At 40.5% G+C, this 17,898-nt stretch overlaps 2 protein-coding genes across 5 annotated transcripts in view; one reads left to right on the top strand and one right to left on the bottom strand.

Moving 5' to 3' along the window:
- The window catches only part of Fam13b (family with sequence similarity 13 member B), an 81,448-nt gene extending 65,129 nt beyond the window's left edge, over positions 1–16,319 (top strand). For all 4 annotated transcript variants that reach the window (XM_045132292.1, XM_045132291.1, XM_045132293.1 and 1 more), the window contains 7 exons: positions 274–503; positions 6,379–6,462; positions 6,646–6,741; positions 10,766–10,849; positions 10,941–11,104; positions 13,116–13,217; positions 16,147–16,319. In XM_045132292.1, the coding sequence (XP_044988227.1) occupies positions 274–503; positions 6,379–6,462; positions 6,646–6,741; positions 10,766–10,849; positions 10,941–11,104; positions 13,116–13,217; positions 16,147–16,270 (884 nt within the window). In that variant the 3' untranslated portion in view covers positions 16,271–16,319. The remainder of the gene's footprint in view (positions 1–273; positions 504–6,378; positions 6,463–6,645; positions 6,742–10,765; positions 10,850–10,940; positions 11,105–13,115; positions 13,218–16,146) is intronic.
- Positions 16,320–16,338: 19 nt separating this feature from the next.
- Positions 16,339–17,898, bottom strand: part of Pkd2l2 (polycystin 2 like 2, transient receptor potential cation channel) — a 99,715-nt gene continuing 98,155 nt past the window's right edge. Inside the window, exon 14 of the mRNA XM_004652468.2 lies at positions 16,339–16,405. Within this exon, the coding sequence (XP_004652525.2) occupies positions 16,354–16,405 (52 nt within the window). The 3' untranslated portion in view covers positions 16,339–16,353. The remainder of the gene's footprint in view (positions 16,406–17,898) is intronic.

Raw genomic sequence — 17,898 nt, forward strand, 5'->3', positions numbered from 1 at the left:
AAGGTGCTTGCCTGCAAGCCAAAAGACCTAGGTTCAATTCCCCAAGACCCACATAAGCAAGATGCACAAGGTGATATGTGCGTCTGGAGTTTGCAGCAGCTGGAGGCCCTTGCATTCACATTCTATCTGCCCCCCCTCAAATAAATAAAAATGAAATATTAAAAAATGAACAGAATAGCTCTTAATATTTTTATAACTAAACATTTGACTTTGAAATATCTGAACCTTTGTGTAATCGATCTTTATTAATCTATCCTTTTATTTGAAATATAGATGCAAAACACAAAAACTCTGATGGGGAATTTGTCCCTCAGACACGTCCACGTAGTAACACTCTTCCGAAAAGTTTTGGCTCTTCTCTAGACCATGAAGATGAAGAGAATGAAAGTGAACCTAGAATCATTCAAAAGGAGAAGAAGCCATCGAAGGAAGCAACTCTTGAATTGATTATGAAAAGACTCAAGGAAAAACGTGTTGAGAGGTGTCTCCCAGAAGATGTCAAGGTAATGCTGAACTAAGATTTCTGCCACGAATCACGCTTAGAACTCCTGAAACTAAAAAATGACCATAGCAAGATAGAAGTGTCTAGGTATTCTCTTGTGTATTCTTCAGTTTGCAGAAACATACATTTATCACATCTTCCAGGGATTAGGTCACAATACTAACACTTGTATTTTTTTTTTTTTTTTTTTTGCATTCATGTGTGTATATGCTTATTTGCTTGTTGGTTGTGAGGGAGCATGTGTGTGTGAATACATGTGCAAAAGTGTGGGCATGTATATAAATGTATATAGATACAGTGTTGGGTGTCTTCTGTAACGATCCACCTTATTTGAGAACAGTTTGTCTCTGCCTCTCCAGTGCTGGGATTATAAGTGTGCTCCACTACATCCCTCATTTTACATGGGTACTGGGGATCTGAACTCAGGTTCTCATGTTGTGCTGCAAGTACTTTACCTACTGAACCATCTCCTCTACCCCCAAGCTTATTTTTAAAAGGCTTTCTTTTCTTTTAAATAAAACTAGAGTGCTGAGTTCTACTCAGCGGTAAAGAAAAATGAAGTTACGAAATTTGCAGAAAAATGGATGGACCTGGAAAGTATTATACTAAGTGAGGTAACCCAGGCCCAGAAAGCCAAGCGCCACATGTTCTCTCTCATATGTGGATCCTAGCTACAGATGATTGGGCTTCTGCGTGAGAATGAAAATACTTAGTAGCAGAGGCCAGTAAGTTAAGAAGGAGACATAAAGGGAAGAGAAAGGAAGGGAGGAGGGTACTTAATAGGTTGATATTGTATATATATAAGCACAATGATTGTGATGGGGAGGTTATATGATGAAGAATGAAATTTCAAAGGAGAAAGTGTGTGGTGGGAGGGAATTACCATGGGATATATTTTATAATCATGGAAAATGCTAATAAAAATTAAAAATAAAAGCCAGGCGTGGTGGCGCACTCCTTTAATCCCAGCGCTTGGGAGGCAGAGGTAGGAGGAGCACTATGAGTTCGAGGCCACCCTGAGACTATACAGTGAATTCCAGGTCAGCCTGAGCTAGTGAGACCCTACCTCAGAAAAAAAAAAAAAAGAAAGAAAAGAAAAAGAGTATCTATTATAAGCCGGGCGTGGTGGCGCATGCCTTTAATCCCAGCACTCGGGAGGCAGAGGTAGGAGGATCGCCATGAGTTCGAGGCCACCCTGAGACTCCTTAGTGAATTCCAGGTCAGCCTGGGCTACAGTGAGACCCTACCTCGAAAAATCAAAAAAAAAATAAAAATAAAAAAAGAATAAATTCTGATATAGACATCTTTAAAAAAAAAAAACTAGAGTGCTGGTGGGTTCATTAATGTGGGAGGGTAGTGGGCAAGATGAGTATGTAAAAGGATGAATCATTGCTGAGTTTTATTCATATTCATTATCCAGAATTAAGGTTCAGTCTTGAAAATGAAATCACAGTGTTTTATTGAGTCCTGCACTTACTCACTCTCTACTCCATAAATATAATCTAAGCAGCTGGGCATGGTGGCGCACACCTTTAATCCAGCACTCAGGAGGGAAAGGTAGGATTGTGAGTTCCAGGCCACCCTGAGACTACATAGTGAATTCCAGGTCAGCCTGAGCTAGAGTGAGGGCAGTCAGGGAGCTGTTGCAGTTACCTTCTCATTGCTGGAACAAAGCACCTGGCTAAAAGCAACATTGTAGGGAATTTTTTTTTTTTTTCCTCTCCAGGTAAGGTGTCACTCTGACCCAGGCTGACCTGGAATTCACTCTGTAGTCCCAGTCTGTCCTTGAACTCACTGTGATCCTCCTGAACTCTGCCTCTGATTAAAGGTGTGTGCCATGATGCCCAGCCTAACATTTTTATTTTGGCTTACACTGTTAAGGGGAAGCTTCATAGTGGCAGGAAAAGCATGGCATGAGAGGGGCTGGACATCACGTCTACCACAGCACGTGGAAGACAGTAGCAGAAGAGTGAGCCAAGTTCTGGCAAGGCGGAGCTGGTTACAACATCCCTAAGCCCTCCCCAACAACACACCTCCTCTGTCAAGGCTCTGTCTCCCAAATTGCTGCTGACTGGGGAACAACCATTAAAAACACATAAGTTTATGGGGGTCACTTTATTCAAACCACAACATTCCACCCCAGGCCCCCATAAATTGATGACCATCCATGACATATAGTACATTCAGTCTAAGTTTAAAAGATCTCGGGCTGGAGAGATGGCTTAGCGGTTAAGCGCTTACCTGTGAAGCCTAAGGACCCCGGTTCGAGTGCTCGATTCCCCAGGTCCCACATTAGCCAGATGCATAAGGGGGCGCATGCGTCTGGAGTTCGTTTGCAGAGGCTGGAAGCCCTGGCGCGCCCATTCTCTCTCTTCTCCCTTTACCTGTCTTTCTCTCTGTGTCTGTCGCTCTCAAATAAATAAATAAAAAATTTTGGAAAAAAAAAAAATCTCATAGTAGCTGGGCACATGTCTTTAATCCCAGCATTCAGGAGGCTGAGGTAGGAGGATTGTTGTGAGTTCAAGGCCAGACTGAGAATACATAGTGAATTCCAGATTAGCCTGGGCTGTGGAGTGAGATCCTCCCTCAAAACAACAACAAAAGTTCATAGTTCTTAGCAGTCCCAGTACTGTTGAAACATGCCCATAGTCCAAGATCTCCTATGAACCTATAAAACCAAAACCACATAATAGCACAGAATAAACATTCACACTGCAAAAGACAGCATTGGGCATAACAAGGAAAGATTGAACCAATACAAGATCTAAATCTAACTCTAGCTCCAAGTTAGACATTTGTAACAAGTGACAAATACTCTGGGGTTCTAATTCTGCCCCTCCTACTTGGCTGCCCACGGCCCAAGGAAAACTACATCCTAAGATGGCAGCTTTCCTTGTCAGCTCTCCCATAGTCTTGGCATCTCAAAATTCCCAAGGTCCCAGTAATCCATAGTTCATCCTCAAGGCTCCATCAGGTCGGTCTTCAGTCAGAAATTTCAGTAACCCTCCTTCACATTGCCAAGTGGCCACCTCCAAAAAACAAACCTCACTGCAAATCAAATGATACCTTTTATCCTGGTTTTGTTATATTCCTGTACTACCAGGTAGGCTACCAAAATTTGTTAATCCAGGGAGGAACAAAGCCAACTTCAAAGAGAGGACACTTAAAGAGTCGCATTCTTCCTGCTATCCTAATGCAATGTAGCTGGCCTAATCTGAATGGTGTTAATTGCTTGAACAATTGCAGCTACATGGGCATCAGTTTCAGCCCATACTTTTCATTCATTCCTTTTTTGGGGGGAGAAGGGTTGTGGGGTTCAAGGTAGGGTCTCACTGTAGCCCAGGCTGACCTGGAATTCACTATGTAATAGTCTCAGGGTGACTTTGAACTCATGGTGATTCTACCTCTGCTTCTCTGAGTGTTGGGGGACACACACACACATACAGAGAGAAGAGAGTAGAGGAGAGAGAAGGATCTCTTGCCAATGCATTTGAAATCTAGATGCATACACCTCTCTGCATCTGGCTTTTCATGGGCACTAGGATATTGAACCCATTAAGCCAGTGCCTTTAACCACTGAGCCATCTCCCATCCCCAAACTTCACTGTTTCTGTTCCATGTCCTCTTGCTCACACCAGTCTCTTTCTTCCAAACTCAGTGCTGTTCAAGTTCTTAGGGTATGGGCTGAACATAGCAGGCCTTGCACAAACTGCTTCTTCTAATCCAATTCTGATGAAGTTCTTCCTCTCATAATAAACCAAGTTCACAGTCCTAGTTCTTACTGCACCCAGGTCTCTCAACTCTGACTACAATGTCCGCTAAACTCTACCACAAGGCATCTTTTAGGCCAAGGTTTCGAATCTTTCCACATGCCTCCTCCAAATCAGTTCCAAAAGGACAAAAGCCACAGTCAGGTTTCTAATTCTAACAGCAACAGCCTCACACCTCTGGTACTAATCTTCTGTATAGTTATTTTCTTGTTGCTGGGACAAAGCTCCTTACCAAAAGCAGCTAATGGGAGGAAAGTTGCTTTTTTTTGTTTGTTTTTTTTTGTTTTTTGTTTTTTGTTTTTTTGGCTTACAGTCTCAAGGGAAAGCTTCATGAGGTCAGGGGGACAGCATGGCATGAGCAGAGGATGGGCATCTCCTTTGACACAACATATGGAAAACAGCTGTAGGAAAAGTGAGCCAAGTTCTGGCAAGAAGGATCTGGCTATAACACTCCTAAGCCCATCCCCAGTAACACATCTCTAGCAAAGCAGCACCTTTCAAATTGTCACCAGCTAGGGCATTCAAAACATGACTTGGGCTGGAGAGACGGCTCAATGGTTGAAGGTACTTTATATATGTATTATATATATATATATGTGTGTGTGTGTGTGTGCGTGTGTGTGTGTGTGTGTGTGTGTATCTGTTTTGAAGGGCATCTGATTCAAACCATCACAGGAGCCTATAGAACAAAAGCAGTGGTTCTGTGGACAAGTAAATTTGGAAAAAGAATGAGCCCACCCCACACTGGGAAACTGAGGTCATAGAGTACAAGTCTGGAGTCACAAGTTGATGTTTTTGTGCTTTTTCTAAGACCTCACCCACTGCAATTCTCTTTAGTAGTGCAGCAAGTAATGGCTTATAAAACATACGCTTGTGTGAGAGATGTGCCTGGCACTAGTCTGTCTTTGGAAGGGGATTGGTGGTTTTGGTTGGGTTTGAACCCAGGCACCTTATATATTCCCAAGTTCTACCGCTAAGTTTTATCAGCAATACTTACTTTCATGAGAAAGGATCTAACTGTATGCCAGGTTGGCTTGAAACCTGCATTCCTCCTGCTTCCTGAGCATTGGGATTATAAATAGGTATTTGCCACCATGCCTGGCCTGTATCCACTATTTTATGTATTTTTCCTTTTATTATTTATTTTTTATTGACAACTTCCATAATTGTAAACAATATCCCATATTCCCTCCCTCCCACTTGCCCTTTGAAACTCCACTCTCCACGGTGTTTTATTTTTTTTTTTTTTTGTTCGAGGTAGGGTAAGGTCTCACTCTAACCCAGGCTGACCTGGAATTCACTGTGTAGTCTCAGGGTGGCCTCAGACTCACAGTGATCCTCCTAATTCTGCCTCCTGAGTGCTGGTATTAAAGGTGTGCGCCACCATGCCCGGCTTGCACATTTTTGTTTTTGTTTTTGTTTTTAAGTTTTATTATTTGACAAAGAGAAAGAGGGAGGTAGAGAGAATTAGTGTGCCAGAGCCTCCAGCCACTGCAAACAAACTCCAGACATATGCACCATCTTGTGCATCTGGCTAACATGGGTCCTGGGGAATGGAACCTGGGTCCTTTGGCTTTGCAGGCAAATGCGTTTACTGCTAAGCTATCCCTCCAGCCCTATTTTATTTATTGTGTGTGTGTCTGTATCTGGGCATGCCAAGCCTCATTAAGCTCCAAATGAATTACAGACACTTGGGCTACTTTTGGCATCTGGATTTGTGTGGATGGTATGGGAATTGATCCTGCGCTTACAGGCTTTGCAAACAAGTGCCTTAACTACTACACCATCTTCTCAGCTTCCCCTGTGTCCCTTGTTCTCGATGCTAACATAAAATGAGAAGTAGTTGCATGTGTTGACTGTGTGCTCAACAGGCACTATTCTAGAAACATAACATATATTATTTAGTCCTCATTTAAGCCCTATGAGGTAGAATGAAATATTACCATTTTACAGATTTGGATATTGGATTTAAAAAAAGATTAACTTTCCCAACACCCCAATATTCGTAATTTATTCAAATAGAATGTACAGGCTATACTGATGACAGTATGTCCTCAACCAATCGTAACAATGTTTTAGTGCTTCTCTTTCTTCCCCTTATTTTAGAAAATGACAAAAGATCATTTGATAGAAGAGAAAACTTCTCTCCAGAAGAGTCTTCTTTACTATGAAAGTCAACATGGAAGACCGGTAAGAACTCTTGCTAAAAAGATTTCCTGTCTTTGGTGGCCTGTATTCTTCAAAGCAGCCATATAGAGCATTATTTAAAAACTTCAATCTGGGGTGGGGGGTAGGGTAATCATATGGTTCATTGTTTTCATTATCTCTTAAATTTCTGGTAAGGTTCTTTGTTTTGTTTTTGTTTTACTTCAGGTGACCAGGGAAGAAAGACACATTGTTAAACCTCTCTATGACAGATACAGGCTTATAAAACAGATGCTGACAAGAGCTAGCATTACTCCTGTCCTTGTAAGTAAACAAAGGAATTTTTTCTTTGGTTTTCTGAGGTAGGGTCTCACTTTAGCTCAGGCTGATCTGGAATTCACTACGTAGTCTCAGGGTGGCCTCGAACTCTTGGTGATCCTCCTACCTCTCCTTCCCGGTGCTGGGATTAAAGGCATGCACCACCACATCTGGCATCTTTTTCTTTTTTCTAGGTAGGGTCTCACTCTAGCCCAGGCTGACCTGAAAATCACTATGGAGTCTCAGGGTGGCCTTGAACTCACAGCAATCCTCCTACCTCTGCCTCCCAAGTGCTGGGATTAAAGGTGTGTGCCACCAAGCCTGGCAATTCTTCATTTTTTTAAATGTATTTTTATTTATTTATTTGAGAGAGAGAATAGGCACGCCATATGTGCCCCCTTGTACATCTGGCTTAAGTGGGTCCTGGGGAATCCAACTGTGGCCCTTAGGCTTCACAGGCAAACACCTTAACCATTCATTAAGCCATTTCCCTAGCCCTTCTTCATTTTTTTTGAAAAACAGTTTGTTTATTTGCAAGTAGGGAGAGTGTATGTGTGTGTATGAGTGTACCAGGGCCTCTTGCTGCTCCAAAGATACATGAACCACTTTGTGCATTTGGTTTTATGTGGATACTGGGGAATTGAACCCCTGAGCCTGCAGGCTTTGCAAGCAAGCAAGAAAAAAATTTATTTGCAAGCAGAGGGGGAAGAAAGAAAGTATGGACATGTCAGGACCTTAGCCACTGCAAACAAACCTCTGATGCATGTGCCCCTTTGTACCTTTGGCTTTATATGGGTACTGAGGAATCCAACTGAGTTGTTAAGCTTTGCAGGCAAGCATCTTAACTCCTGAGCCATCTCTCCATCCCCCTTCATTTTTGTTGTTTTTTTTTTTTTTTTAAACGGGGTCTTGAGCTGATGAGATGGTTCACTTGGTAAAGTACAAGCAATGAAGACTTGTACCTGTACCTATGTAAAGCTGAGCAAAGTGGTTTGTGCTTATAATCCCAGCACTGGGGAATCAAAGACAGGAGGATCCTTGGAGCTTGCTGGCTAGCCAGTCTAGAAGGATTGCTGAGCTATCGGTTCAGTGAAAGACCTTGTCCCAAAATATATAGTGGGTTGTGATTGAGGAAGATATCCAACATCCTTTACATGCGTACACACATACCACATGCACACAGTGAAACAAAAATAGTTTCTTACATCCAGGCGGGCTGGATGGAACTCACTCACTGTGTAGTCTGGCCTGGCCTCAAACTTGTAGCAGTCCTCCTGCTTCAGCCTCCCAAATGCTGCAGTTATAAGCCATAGTCAGCGTCCAATGGATATTTCTTTTTAGTTCATTTTTCAGTGTGTATTTAAAAATAATCTTTCAATGGTATTTTGGAGAAAAACATAGTCAAGGTTGGAAAATCAGTAATTTTAAAGGATAAGAAATGAATAAGTGCTTAAAACTATTTCCCAGGCACTTCAATAAGCATTTTTAAATTTTTTTATTTTTTTAAATTTTTATTTGACAGTGAAAGATGGAGAGGGAGAGAGAATGGGCACGCCAGGGACTCCAGCCACTGCAAAGAACTATAGACGCGTGTGCCCCCTTGTGCATCTGGCTAATGTGGGTCCTGGGGAATCGAACCTGGGTCCTTTGGCTTTGCAAGCAAATTAAATGTTCAATAAGCATTATTATGTATGCTATGACATTAAGTCTTGGTAAGCAAAACATCACACCCTCATTTTTCAGGAGTTGATGATTTAGGTGTTGATGTGCCCAAAGTTATCTATATAAGTGTCAGGCTCTTCACCTAATCTTTAGTGTCCACATTTTCTATCAGCATTCTGGTCACCTGCGATCTCATCAGAATTACCAAGTAAGCTTGGCTTACTACATTCTAAGACCTTTCTATTCTGCTTCTCCAAACTTCCACAAATTCTTCCCACAAACTAATTTAAAAGGCTTCTGTGACACATTGTCAAGTTGTCATAGCAGTGATCCCAATACTTTGATAGCAATTGTTGGTATTAGTTTTAGGTTTACTGTGACAGAAATTTCTAACATAAACTGTTTAAAGGAGGAGGAAAGATTAAATTTAGCTCACAGTTTCAGAGGTTAGTCGTCACTATGGGGACGGGTATGGAAAAGCATCTCACATCATAATAGTCTAGAAAATAGAGAAAGCATATGTAATGCACTTTGTAAAAAGTAAAATTATAGCCAGGTCTTTTATGTATCAATCACCTTTAATTCCATAATAAAGTAAGTCTTTGAAGTTTCTTAATGGAAAACAATTTTTGAATTCCATAGGTATTTCTTTAAAACCTAAGTTAGTAGGAAGGAAGCAGTTCTAGATTTTATGGACTCCTGACTATGACTTCATATTATTACTATTTTTTGTACATAGGTTTGTTTTTTCAAGGTAGGGTCTCACTCTATCCCAGGCAGACCTAGAACTTACTCTATAATTCCATACTGGCCCTAAACTCACAACAATCCTCCTACCTATCTCCCAAATGCTGGGACAAAAGACACGGGCCACCATGCCCATCCTATGACCTTATATGAGAAAGTAGAATTGGGAGTCTAAAAGTTAAGCTAAGACAAATCAAGGAATAGTTTTTTTCCAGTATGTGTTGCAGACACTTCTAGATATCTACATGGAAAAAAATCTTTATCCCACGCCACAGGTAAAAGAGCTAAAATTTTAAAACTTTCAGAAAACAAAGTGAATCTTAGTGAATTTGGAATGTAAGTTGTATAACTAGTTCCCCAGAAGTTCAAATATTACAGCCAGATATTGTGGTAACACATGCCTATAATCCTAATTGCCCAAGTGGCTAACACAGGAGGTTTGCAAGTTTAATGCCAGCCTAAGCAACTTAAGACCCAATCTTAAAGTAAAATATTTTTAAAAGTAGGGGAGTGCTGGGTTGTAAGTTGATTGTGTTGTATGAATGAAGCATACTAAACATAAACTAAGGTTTAGCTCCTAGAATAATAATTTCTCAACAGATAAATAGCTAAATAAAATATGACATCCATACACTGGGATCTTATTTAGCAAAAAGGGATGAAGTAACTGATATGCTTCAACATGAATTAATCTTGGAAGCATGGTGAATGAAAGGAGTTGGACACAAAAGGCTACATTTTATATGATCTCATTTTTATGGAAGATTAACAATTGGCAAGGCCACTTTAAAAATGAACAAAGGGGGCTGGAGAGATGCTCAGCAGTTGAGGTTTTTGCCTACAAAGCATAAAGACGAGGATTCAATTCCCTAGTACTCATGTAAAGCCAGATGCACAAGGTGCCACATGTGTTTGTAATTACTTTGCACAGGCTTGAGTTCCTGGTATGCCCATCCCCCCCATAAATAAACAAATATTAAAAAAAGATCAAAGTTGGCTGGAGATATTGTTTAGCGGTTAAGGTGCTTGCTTGCAAAGCCAAAGGATCCAGTTTCGACTCCCCAGGACCCACGTAAGCCAGATGCACAAGGCGGTGCCCACATCTGGAGTTGTTTGCAATGGCTGGAGGCCTTGTCGTGCCTGTTCTTTCTCTCTCCGTGCCTGTTTCTGTATCCCTGTCTCTCAAATAAATAAAAATTAAAAAATATTTTTTTTAAATGAAGAAACTTAAACTATATTTAACACTGTCTTTTAGAGTTTAAGCGGTATGTGAAAAAGAGTATCTTCAGGTTTGAATGAACTCTTGATTTTTTTCTGGACTTACATCAGCTACTACCCTTATGAATGCATAAATAAAAGTATATAAGCAAAAAATAAATTTATTAAGTAACGTCTAAAAAACTTAAAAGGACATGCTTTTAAGGTTTTGAAAGTAGGTTTGCTTGCTTTTATCTGTTTGGAACTGAACCCAAGGCCTTGGGCAGGTTAAGTACATGCTATACCACCAAGCTTCAATACCCCTGCTGAAAATAAACTTTTGTATCTATTAGAGTATGTGAAGCTTCACTAAATACCTTAAAAATACTCGAAATTCAAAACTTTGTATTACTGGTTTTTGCAGGGATCTCCCTCCACAAAGCGTCGTGGTCAGATGTTACAGCCAATTATAGAAGGAGAAACTGCACATTTTTTTGAAGAAATCAAGGTAATCCTTTAGAGAAGTCATTCTTTAATTGCTTTATGAATGGGAAAGTTGGAATTCATGGCCTACTTGATTCTATTTGAATGTCATTTAGGAAGAAGAGGAAGATGGTGTTAGTCTGTCATCTGAGTTAAGTGATATCTTGAAAACAGCTGTACAGGCACAGTCTTCACTCGAAAACTCAGAATCCGATTTTGAAGAAAATCCAGAAAAACTGGCTCGAGATCTCCGATTAACAAGTACTCGAGCAGCTTCTATGTATGTATGCTGGTTTGTGATTTTATCCTATTTGTATTTTATTGTTACAGGGATCTCCCTTTACAAGAAATCGTATGTTAGGACTTGGAAAGATTGCTCAGTGGTTAAATAAAGGCCCTTGCTTACAGAGCCTGATGCCTGGGTTTCATTCCCCAGTATTCACATAAAGCAAGATGCACACAGTGATGTATGCATCTGGAGTTCATTTGCAGTGGCATGAGTGCCTATTTTCTCTATCTCTCGAATATATATGTTAAGGGCTGGAGAGATGGCTTAGTGGTTAAGGTGCTTGCCAGCAAAGCCAAAGGATCAGGTACGGTTAAAGCCAGATGCACAATATAGTGCATGTATCTGGAGTTCCAATTGCAGTGGCTAGCATGCCCAATCTCTATCTGCCCCTTTCCCCCTCTTTCAAATAAATATTTAAAAAACAAAACAAAACATTGGAGAGGCTGACACAGTGTTGCATGCCTTTGATCCCAGCCCTGGGGAGGTTGAGGTTAGAGGATCACTTTGAGTTTGAGGCCAGCCTTCCAGGTCATCCTGGGTGAAAGTGACATCTTTCCTTGAAGTAAATAAATAAATAAATAAAAGGCCAGGCATGGTAGTGCACACTCTTAATCCCAACACTGAGGAGGCAGAGGAAGGAGGATTACTGAGAGTTTGAGACCACCCTGAGACTGCATAGTGAATTAGCAAGATCCTACCAGGAAAAAAAAAAATGGATTGGAGGACATACCCTTATTATAAAGTATAATAAATATATAGTATAGTTCTACCTTATTTAAATAGTGTGTTTTAATTTTTTATTTTATTTATGTGAGAAAGAGAGAGTGTGTGTGTGCGCGCGCGCACACACACACGCCCATGCCAGGACCTCCAGATGTTGCAAACAAACTCCAGGCGCATGTGCCAACTTGTGCATCTGTCTTATGTGGGTCCTGGGGAATAGAACCTGGGTCCTTTGGCTTTGTAGGCAAGTGCTTTACCTGCTTAGCCATCTCTCCAGCCCTTCAATTGTTTTTAAATCTGTGCAATTTATAACAAAGTATAGGAACCAGCTAAAAAATTTATCTTTTGTTATGTATTTACTTGTTTATCTTTGACTATAAAATTAATGACACTTGTTCTCAGCCCTTCACTTTACAGTCAATTTAAGAAAAAACTTTTACTGCTGAGTGTGGTGGTACAGGCCTTTAATCCCAGAACTCAGGAGGCAGAGGTGGGAGGATCGCTATGAGTTCGAGGCCACCCTCAAACTACATAGTGAATTCCAGGTCAGCCTCAACTAAAGTGAGACTCTACTTTGAAAAACCACAAAAAAAAAGAAAAAAAAAATTTAAAGTAGTCATACTAAGCTCTAACTTCAAGTATTCTGATTTAGTAGGTTTATAGAGCTGTGTAAGCATGAGTATATTTTAAAAGCTTCTAACTGGTGTTAATGTATAGCCAGGACTAGAATTACTCTTAAGAATATAATGAGAGGGCTGGAGAAATGCCCTAACAGTTAAGGCACTTGCTTGCAAAGCCTAAGAACCCAGGTTCGATTCTCCAGGTCTCACATAAGCCAGATGCACATGGTGGTGTATGCATCTGGAGTTCATTTGCAGTAGCTAGAGGCCTTGGCATGCTCATTCCCATTTTTTCTCTCCTCCCCCCCGTCTCAAATAAATAAGAATAAATCTTTTTTTAAAAAAGAATATAATGAGGGCTAAAGAGATTGTTCCACAGTTAAAGCTGTCTGTTTACATAGCCTGCTGGCCCAGATTCAACTTCCCCCGTGCCCTCATAAAGCCAGATACATAAAGTAGCATGTACATCTAGAGTTGTTTGCAGCAGAAAGAGGCCCTTAAATTAAAAAAAAAAAAAAAAAAAAGTATTAAAAAAGTACAAGCCAGGCATGGTGCTGCACATCTTTAATCCCAGCACCTGGGAGGCAGAGGTAGGAGGTTCGAGGCCACCTTGAGACTACAGAGTGATCATTTGTGCCCTTTAATAATCTCCTTTCTAGGCCTGAATTGCTGGAACAACTTTGGAAAGCCAGAGCAGAGAAAAAGAAACTACGTAAAACATTACGAGAATTTGAAGAAGCATTTTATCAACAAAATGGAAGGTTTGTTAATCACAAATATTGGTATCTTTCTCCTTTAACTTTCAAAATGCCCATATATTAAAATAGTACACAGGGGCTGGAGAGATATCGTTTAAGGCAATTGCCTGAAAAGCCAAAGGACCTATGTAAGTTGGATGCATAAGGGGCTGCACGCATCTGGAATTCGTTTGCAATGGATAGAGGCCCTGGCACGCCCATTCTCTTTCTTTCTCTCTCTCTCTCAAATAAAATATGTTTAAAAATATGCAGAATTATGAAATGAATTGTGCTTGTAGATTGTTAGCATTGAAAATAAAACTTTGGGGATTACATATCTTAACCAGTAGTATAGCATTTGCCTAGTATGGTCAAGACCCTAGAATTTGATCCCCAGCATTGCAAAAAGAAAATTTCATAATGTCCCTTTATGTTCTAAATTCCTGCTATTATTAATGGCAAGGAAGAGTCCAAGCTGGAGTAAATGCCACATAAGAAAATATATTTTGGGCTGGAGAGATGGCTTAGCGGTTAAGCTCTTGCCTGTGAAGCCTGAGGACCCTGGTTCGAGGCTCAATTTCCCCAGGACCCACATTAGCCAGATGTACAAGGGAGCGCATGCATCTGGAGTTTGTTTGCAGTGTCTGGAGGCCCTGGCGCGCCCATTCTCTCTCTTTCTAGAGCTCTGTTGCTCTCACATAATTAAAAATAAACAAAAAATATATATTTTAAGATTGTCTGGGTCATGTATGGTGGCGCACACCATTAATCCCAACACCCAGGAGGCTGAGGTAGGAAGATTGTGAGTTCAAGGCCATCTCGGGCTATAGCGTGAGCTCCTAGGCCAGAGTGATACCCTACCTTGAGCAGGGGGAGGGATTGTCTTGAATTTTTGTGTTTGTAGTACTTGGGCTTAAACCCTTGAACATGTTAGGCAAAGGCTACCACTGAATTATAGCCCTAGCCCATAGTGGTTTTGTTATTTAGTTCTGTAGCCTCACCTTTTAGGAAATAGTTGTAAAAGGAGATGCTTCTCTTTTCAAAGGGGACCCAAAGTAGGAGTGGACACCTCAACTAGTTTGGATTCTTAATTTAAAATACATACATACATACATACATACATACATACATACATATATATAAATAAATACATATAATTTATTTATTTATTGCTTAGAGAATGGGCTTGCCGGGGCCCCTAGCCTCTGCAAAACAACTCCAGACACATGTGCCACTTGTGTATCCTGGGGAATTGAACCTGGGTTCTTCGGCTGTGCAGGCAAGCACCTTAATCGCTAAACCATCTCTCCACCCTGGATTCCTAATTTTTATCCTGAGATCTTTGTTGTTACAGTCAGTTTTGAGTTGCTGGGACAAACACCTGACCAAAAGAAACTTACAGGAGAAAAGGGTTCATTTCAGGCTGCGTTACACAGTCCAGGGGAACATCATCAATGGCAGAAGAAGCTGACTCATTTCCATAGCTCAGTAGCAGAGAGGTACCATTAAACAGCCAGCAAGCATTAACAGCCAGAGCTCCAAACTGCTGTCCATACACCATAGGGCTGAGCTCAAGATCTGTCCCCCAATGAAACGCCCCTTGTGGTAGGAATCCATCTGCTAGGGGCTCAAGTTGCAAGCTCTGGTTTATTTATTTGAGAGAGAATGGGTGTACCAGGGCCTCCAGCCACTGCAAATTCCAGATGCATACGCCCCCTTGTGCATCTGGCTTATGTGGGTCCTAGAGAGTTGAACCAGGATCCTTTGGCTTTGCAGGCGAACACCTTTAACTGCTAAGCCATCTCCAGCCTGCAAGCTCAGTTTTTATTAACACATGAGTCTATGTGGCCATACATTCGAACTATCACAATTGTGCTTAAGCTACAATCATTGTCCTTAGATTATTTGTTGGGTTAATCCACACTGCCCACTCTCAAGATATGTAATATTGTAACTTCCTATAAAATAATAAGGTACATGCTTTGCCTAACTGATGTGCACTATTGACCTCTGGAGAGAGAGGAGGCTCTGTTAAAAGATGAGAACTAGCAGGGCATGGGGGCACACATCTTTAATCCCAACACTCTGAAGGCACAGGTAGGAGGATCATCATGAGTCAAAATTAGTTTGAGGCCACCCTGAGACTACATTGTGAATTCCAGGTCAGCCTGAGCTAGAGCAAAAAAAAAATTTTTTTTTCAATGTAGGGTCTCACTCCACCCCAGGCTGACCTGGAATTCACTATGGAGTCTCAGAGTGGCCTGGAACTCACAGCGATCGTCCTACCTCTGCCTTCTGAGTGCTGGGATTAAAGACATGCGCCACCACGCCCGGCATGAGCAAAATTCTACCTCAAAAAAGAAAAGCTGGGCGTGGTGGCACACATGCTTTTCAGCAGGAGTTTCATATCTATCTAGGTTAGCATAATGTGGTTAAAAAAATCTGAAGGTCAAGAATGCATTTTCCATGTGTCTTACGGATATCATTGGAAGAAAATCTTGCATATAATTATACTTGGGTGATTTCATCCTTTAGCTGATGATTAAACTGAATTAATTAGGTCATTGCACTACTCTTGTTATAGGTAAAATTATTTACTTACACATTTTACCTCACTGGAGCATATATAAATGAACCCTCCAGTATTTAAGGACATGGACCTAGAAGAGCTTAGTGTAGTGACTTTTATTAAGATATTAGTTACCTCTAGTTTTCTACACTAACCATTGCTAAGAAATATATAACATTATTTAATCTATTTAGTAGATAAGTTCATCAAAAATAACATTTTAGGAGTGTTTTTAGGGGCTAGAGGAGTTAATTCAGTAACCTTTTCTCTTGGAGAGAAACTTTTATTTCAATTTATAATTTGTAATTTTGTATTTTGTAGTTAGGACAACTTGTACTTTCCAGGTGGTCTCTAGAGTATTACAGATTTTATCTTCTCCTTTAGGAATGCCCAGAAAGAGGATCGTGTTCCAGTGCTTGAAGAATATAGGGAGTACAAGAAAATTAAAGCCAAGCTTAGGCTTCTTGAAGTTCTTATCAGCAAACAAGATTCTTCAAAATCTATATAAAACATGTTCCTTGAAAATTCACATCATAAAGTCAGTTGTGTTCCTTGAAGTTATCATCATATGTTCTTGGCTGGAACTTGAGTTCATTTTGTCAGGCACTTAGAGAATGTCATTTTGTACTTGGTTTTGGTACCACTACAAAAAGGATGGGAGGGTAAGTAGGCCCTCTCTGGGGAATGTAAGTGATGTTCCATATTAATCACAGACTCTCGTCTCCACTTCTAGCAAACATGCAATTTCCTTCCTCCTTTTATACAACAGATACATCCAGAACTTTACCTTTGAACTCCAAGAGCTTTGGAAATACAAATGTTTTGTTCCCCCCACCCCCCCCCCTTACTGAAGAAAATTGAGAGGAAAATCTTCACACTGAATTCTTCAGTTGCCTTTTTCTTACAGAATGAAAATTTGAAAGAAAAGCCTGTAAAAGTGACATATGCAACTGTGTTTTATGTTTCTCCTAGAAAACCAAAATCAAACTGAAATTTCAAGTCCTAGTGTGGAACACTTCTGTTTAATTCCTGAAGTGACACCTTGCAGATAGTATATTAACTAGAATTTGCAAATCAGTGGTCACAGTACTCTGGAATGAAGAGAACAGTGGGTACACCAGAAAGCGATCTACTTAGTCAATTGAATACACATACCACACACATACAACTGAACTGAATCATAACACATGTTGCTTATAGGATTTTAAGTTAATTGTTTGTTCATCTGCTGGGCAATGATGTGATTTATTTGGATCAGATCTTGTGCTGTTCCCCCTACCCACGTCCAGATAATGTGAGAAAATAACCTTGTCAGTATGTTGGAATTCTGATGGTGCTCAGATTTTGTGTTTCTACTCCAATGGGCCTAAATTGTCAAAACAATCATTATGCCTGAGTAAATCTGTTCTTACAAGGGCTATGCCACTGCAACTTTACATGTACATTCAGGGGACATTTTTTTTTCCCCCCCAGCAAAATGGGGATTAAAAACACCCTTTATAATGAGTACCTCTTGCTCAGTCATTTGCTATTTAAAGCAGCCACCTAGAGGATATGTAATGGTGTGCCCATTGTTGTATACACTTAGTGTTTTTTTCCTTTGGCTTTGTGTGGATTTTCTCCAGGTACTCTCCTGTTATCATTTGCTTATTTTTATGGAATAGAGACTTGATTTGGGTCAGGCTTAATCTTAAGCAGTCCCGTCGTGTCCCCCCCCCCCCCCCCCCCCCCCGTGCTTTTTGGATTGTCGTCTCACTTTGTGCCCATGTTCTGCATGCCGGTGACTCATGCATGGTTTTCTTAACTAGCTAATACTAAGTTTGTTCCATACAAAAAAGGAATTTTGCAACATCCTTTCCTAAGTGAGGGAAGCATGAACCTCAGATGTTTGGCACTATTACATAGTAAGCACATGAAGTAGCTTGATAATAAATAGTGTTTCTAGTACTTTACATTTCACTTGTGTGTGCAATGTCTTTTTGGGATTGGCAGGGGGGGGTCCAATAGTAGTGAATGTATAGTTTGGAAAATTTTTAAAAAGCACTAAATAAATCTTGATGGTTTCATTTTGATAAAACTAGCTTATTCATAATGTGTTCCTAGAAAAGTGAATGCCAAAAAATGTATCATTTGATT

Source organism: Jaculus jaculus, chromosome 13, assembly GCF_020740685.1.
Source record: "Jaculus jaculus isolate mJacJac1 chromosome 13, mJacJac1.mat.Y.cur, whole genome shotgun sequence".
NCBI classification, from domain to species: domain Eukaryota; kingdom Metazoa; phylum Chordata; class Mammalia; order Rodentia; family Dipodidae; genus Jaculus; species Jaculus jaculus.